Source organism: Lathyrus oleraceus, chromosome 7 (assembly GCF_024323335.1).
Source record: "Lathyrus oleraceus cultivar Zhongwan6 chromosome 7, CAAS_Psat_ZW6_1.0, whole genome shotgun sequence".
In the NCBI taxonomy this organism is placed as follows: Eukaryota; Viridiplantae; Streptophyta; class Magnoliopsida; order Fabales; family Fabaceae; genus Lathyrus; species Lathyrus oleraceus.
This window is the reverse complement of record NC_066585.1, coordinates 510,191,461-510,197,460: the sequence shown is the minus strand read 5'-3', so window position 1 is coordinate 510,197,460 and position 6,000 is coordinate 510,191,461. Positions and strand designations below refer to the sequence as shown.

At 33.6% G+C, this 6,000-nt stretch overlaps 1 protein-coding gene across 1 annotated transcript; it reads right to left on the bottom strand.

Moving 5' to 3' along the window:
- Positions 1 to 294: 294 nt before the first annotated feature.
- LOC127105718 (CBL-interacting protein kinase 2) lies at positions 295 to 3,520 on the bottom strand. Its single transcript, XM_051042915.1, has 2 exons — positions 3,341 to 3,520; positions 295 to 2,314 (listed from the first exon to the last, which is right to left on the bottom strand). Exon 2 carries the CDS (start codon positions 1,908 to 1,910, stop codon positions 534 to 536), a length of 1,377 nt encoding a protein of 458 aa, XP_050898872.1. The 5' UTR covers positions 1,911 to 2,314; positions 3,341 to 3,520; the 3' UTR covers positions 295 to 533.
- Between the last annotated feature and the right edge of the window lie 2,480 nt (positions 3,521 to 6,000).

The following is a 6,000-nucleotide window of genomic DNA, read 5'->3' as shown; positions in this document are numbered from 1 at the left end:
GAGAGTTAATTCAGAACTTAACTTCTACATTATCCACTGATAGTGGAGACATAAACACACTGCCATGAGTTTAAAATGTGTCCAATGATTATTCGCAACTTAACCCAGATACTCACCTTTCCAATAATATACAGGATAACTTCGTATTACTTTTTTGCAAAATGTAGATTGCCCACCTACAAAGTATTTTGATGTGTAATTCAACTTAACTAAAACAAACGAAATGAAAGAGAACAGAAAAACAGACACCTCAATTTAAGGACAAACATTATATGCAACTTCATCATGCCACTATTTAAGCTACAAAATGAAAATGCCATTTCCAACAAGGTCAATAAAGAGAGCACAGAAGACCCAAAAATAGTCAAATAGTTACACTAGCTGAGCAAGCAAATACACATGCTTAACCACAATTATCACATGACAATTGCAGAATAGACAGTGTTCACTACTAAGAACATAATAAAGAAGCGAAAAACATACAAAAAACTCATTAGGAAATTGGGTGTAGAACAATCTCTGATAAGCTAGAATCAGAAAACTGTTCCTCTATCTGCATTTGATGTGGTTGTTCTCCTTGCCATGTCCAAACAATGTCCTTCAGGTTGTTCTCCCTGCCATGTCCAAACAATGTCCTTAAGTGAAGGCCTAACATTCTCTTTCAAAAGCTTTTGGTACTCCAATGTGTCTCCGTTCGACTTTTTCAACTCGACTAAATGGAAGACCGGTGTGATCTCGAAAATCTCTGCATCGATACCTAAACGTCCTTTCCTTCCTTCCTTCAAACCTTCTAACTTGAGCAAACCTCCGTCTTTTTTCTTCAATTTTAGCCCGAGACTCTTGCAAATTTCTTCAAACTTGGAGATGATAACGGAAACAGGCTTGTTAGACGTAAATCGCATCTCTGTCTTTCGTTCTTTCTCATCAAACAAACTGGATAAGTCGAAACCTGACGAAAAGGAGATGATATCGAAAGCGTTTAAGTTACTGCAAGGTTTCGGAAGATCAACATTATCGCCATTCTCAGAAGCTTTAAATACTTCATCTATGTCGAGAGGAGCTAGTTCTTTGTTGTCTGTGTCGGTAACAATAGGCTTCTTTAACCCCTTTTTGAACCAAGAACTTTCCATGATTTTGGCCAAAGATATCCTCGACTTTGGATTTGGATCCAATATTTTCGACAACAATCTTCGTACGTCTGATGAAAACCAGTTAGGATATTTGAAATCCGCCTTACCAATTTTTTTATACATCTCTATCAAATTTGGATCTCTAAACGGAAGAAAACCAGCCAACATAACATACAAGATCACACCACATGACCATATATCAGCTTTAGTCCCATCGTATCCTTTTCGGTTGATCACTTCCGGGGCGACATACGCAGGGGTGCCACATGTAGTATGGAGTAATCCATCTTGGTGCTTAGTGTTGGCAAGTGCGCTTAACCCGAAATCTGAGACCTTCAAATTTTCGTTTTCATCCAACAAAAGATTTTCTGGTTTTAAATCACGATGACACACGCCTCGACTATGACAGTAATCAACGGCACTGATCAATTGCTGAAAATATCTCCTAGCATCATCATGGTTGAGCTTTCCTTTGGATATCTTGTCGAAGAGTTCGCCGCCTTTGACATACTCCATGACAAAGTAAATTTTGGTTTTGCTCGCCATTACCTCGTAAAGCTCAACAACGTGTGGATGCCTGACAAGTCTCATCACTGAAATTTCGCGCTTAATTTGATCAATCATCCCAACCCTCAAAACCCTTTCTTTATCAATAACTTTGATGGCGACATTCATGCCGTTTTTGAGGTTCCTTGCATGGTAGACCTTTGCAAAAGTTCCCTGGCCTAACAACTTCCCGAGTTCATATCGTTGCATAAGCACACTTCCATTTCGTTCCATTTCTAGCAACACTTTTATTTTTGTACAATCCAATGCTAATATCAAGAAACCTTCTCGAGAAACTCAAAGCTCAACCATCTTCATCAACGTCGAGTTTTGAAATCTTACAATGGCGGAGAATTGTAGCCACCTCAATCACTTGAGCACGATAAAGATATGAACATTGGACTAAACATCCAATCTCGTCAAGGATGATTAAGAGTACCTCAGACGGAGGTACAGCCTCGTTGGCCTCGGGAAAAGTGTTTTTAACTAGCAGGCACATCTTTCAGCATTCCCTGAATTTTGTTATGACACCCAAGAGTATGGACTTTGTAGAAAACTTGTAGAGTAATCAAGAAAAAAGCAATACCTAATTAACCTTTCAAATTTTCAAGTATCAGAATATAGAATGAAAAGCACACCTGAAAGAAATAAAGCAAATCTGATAAGTAACAGAAGAATCAAATCAGACTAAATAAGTTACATAAAATTTGTATGCACAAAACCAGTATAAGATGGCAAAGAAAATTAAGGTTGAAAAAAGGATAGATTATGGATTATAAATAATCTGAAATCCTGCCATGCCACCCATTTCGCGGTGCTATTATTGCAGATTATGACAGAAAAGCCTGTAATATCGGCCGATATTTACCATTCCGGCGAGCCCCAACACCGCCATGTATATCCACCATAGCATCGCCACGGCGGATATTTGATAACACTTAAAGTGAGCAACAAAAATCACACAATTGTTATACTTAATACTAAACATGATGCTAAGCCTTGTTATCATGTCTTCTCCTCTCATGTTACAAAAGAAGAGAAGCATGAGAGTTTCAAATCCAAAATGGGGAAATGATGACTACTTGCACAAAATCAAATCTGAGTCGCGTCTAACTCAACTCTACGAAATCGGCTTGTAAGGTCATAGATGCGCCTCTATAAACTCGTGTTCAAGTTATGTCATGAGATGCGAGACTCCTAAAACGTCACCTCACGCCCACAACTAGACATCTAGAGCTAATAACGGGTGACCAGAAGAATCTTGAACATAACTCAATTCTACAAAACCGGTTAAGAGCGATCAGATACATCTCCCACTTCTAACACAATTTTCAAACCACATTTCAAACAACATGAAACTCTTATAAACAACAACTATAATGAAATACAAATTGTAATAATCTCCCAACACACATCTCGTGAAAATCACAAAAATCATTTTCAAGTAACACTTTCAATTCCTCATTCGTCAAGCAGTATCCTCAAAACCCAAACCTCGGATACAAATCTAACCCAATTCAAATGCCCATGAAAAGAAAAAACCAAAAGAACGAAACTTTAAACGCAAAATCAAAAACAAATTTAAAAATTTCAAAACAAAGAAAAGAAGAACGAAAATCCAAATGCAGCACGGAAGAAAATAGAGAATTATTATATAAATTTACCTCGCAAAAGATTTGCGATTGTTTTGAAGATCTTTGCGTTGTGATTTGGGGTGAAGAACGAAGAGGAAGAATAAGAAGAAGTTAGAGGCTAGGATACAGAACTTGACCGAGAAGACAAACAAGTTGCTGTTTTTTTTTTTCTTTAACAAACAAGTTGCTGTTGATTTGAGGCAAAAGAATATTCTACATGATTCACATAATATAGTGTCCTTTAATTATTATGCTATTATTGTAATAATATAATAATCAATCTTTAATTATTATGCTATTATTGTAATAATATAATAATCAAAAGTATTATTGTATATAAAAAAAAGTAAGATATTATTAAAAAAAATCCATTTTTTTTTTAATAATTAGGTATGTTTAGTTATTTTTATTTCATAAAAATATGAAAAATATTATTCTTATACTAATTTTTATAATTTCATATAAGCAATTTTTTATTTTTTATTAATCAAATTTGATTTGTCATTAAAAATTAATTTTAATATTTTAAACGTTTATTAACCAATTTCATCGCTCCATAATCAATAATTTATATTTCATTAATCAATTTTATTTTATTACTTTAAAGTTATTGTTCATGGATAGTGCTCACTGATACTGTTCATAAAAAAAGCTTATTTAAAAAAATATTATTTACCGTATTTATACGGTGAACAAATATATACAATATTTGTATTTAATGTAAAAAAGAGTATAGGAATATTCTTGTAAAAATATATACATTTTTAAGTGTAATATGTTTGAAACTTGTTCATCTAAAATAGAAAAGATTATTTAAAATTTGAATTTTATATATAATTCAAAAGTATTTTAGAAATAAGATCATCAAATATATATACTCGTTTTTCCTTATTTTTGGAAATTGGAAGGAGTACTTTTAAAAAATACTTTTTTTTTGTGTGAAAAGTAAAAGTTTAAAGAAATTTGGTCTAATGATCGAGACTTAAAGAGGAGTATATTTATTATTTTGTATTTTATACTAGTATTTAATAAAAATAATAATTTTTCATATAGTTTTATTTTAGCTTTTCTATAAAATAATTATTGATACAAAACTCTAAGATACAATGTTGATGAGTAGTTTTAAGGACTACATTAAAAAATGAAATGCAAAACCATTTTTTTATGTTAAAATCAATTATTTTAAAAATTATTATCATAGTCTAAGAGAAACAACCTTGTTATGCATAACTTTTTGAATTTATTTTTTTGTAAAATATTTAATATCTTTGGTGTTAGGAAGTAAAAAATGTAAAATAAAAATGATATGAAAACTGTTGGTGCAAAGGTAGAATATATGATGAATGAAAATATTCTTATTCAGAGAATGATGGCTACAAAAAGGATTAAAAGTTACAATGATTGACACCCTATTTATAAGCCTCTAACAAACTTAAATATGAATCAAATCTAATATTTAAATCTAATATCTAACAAACTTAAATATGAATCAAATCTAATATTTAAATCTAATATCTAACAAACTTAAATATGAATTAAATCTAATAATTAAATCTAATACCATCCCTTAATTCATATTCCATCAAAACTTGTAACACCAATTCCATCCCTTAATCTGAGAAATTGATCAGTCTTGATAGCTTTCGTCAGAACATCTGCCAACTGCTTCTGAGTGCTGCAGTGTACAACTTCTATCACTCCCCTCTGAACTTGATGTCTCAGAAAATGATACTTGGTCTCAATGTGCTTGCTTCTCCCATGCAACACTGGGTTTCTGGCAAGATTGTTTGCAGACTTGTTGTCAATCATCAGCTTCAGAGGTTTGTTTACTTTAATCTTCAGATCCTGCAATAGATTCAGAATCCACACAGCTTGGCATGCAGTAACAACAATCTTACAATTCTTCAGATCAAATCTCTTCAGAAGTTCTAATTCATACTTGAGCTGATGCAAAATAATACCTTTCTCAGAGTATCTGAACTCCATCCCTAGAAAGTATGTCATTTTGCCTAGATCAGTCATTTCGAATTCATTCATCAGAACTTTCTTGAACTTGGCTATCTCTTGTTCAGAACTTCCAGTCTTGTTTCTCTCTATAGCATCAAGTTCTTCTTTCATGGCCTTTAGCCAGAGCTTCTGCTTAAGAGCCTCTTCTGTACTTATGGGTTCAGAGTCTACTAACATGGCACACTGAATAACTTCTCCTTCAGAGTCTACTTCAGTGTCTTGCAGCATGTCAAATTCTGCATATCTTCTGGGGATGTTTCTGACTCTTTGTGGTCTCTGAACTTGTTCAGAGTCTTCAACTTCAGAGTTTCTACCTTCAGATGGTTGACTTCCTCCAGAACTTTGACTATCTGAAGGTTCTGGCATATTTCCAAAGTCTGAATTGCCACCAGAATCTGGATTACCATCAGAGTCTGGGTCATCAGAGTCAGGATCATCAGAGTCTGAAACATCAGAGTCTGCAACATCAGAGTCTGGAACATTAGAGTCTGGAACATCAGATTCTAGATCACTATCAGAGTCAGAATCAACGTCAGAATTTACTCCAACCTCAGAAATTCTGAACTCTGACCTTTCTTCAGAGGTTCTAACATCAGAGTCAGATTGAGACTTATCCCAATTCCAAACTTCTGATTCCTTCACAATCACATCTCTGCTGAATTCAATTTTATTGGTTTCTGGAC

Bases quoted from the DNA above. Each gene is read 5' to 3' on its own strand.
- LOC127105718 (XM_051042915.1), bottom strand. From the start codon at position 1,910: ATGGAACGAAATGGAAGTGTGCTTATGCAACGATATGAACTCGGGAAG.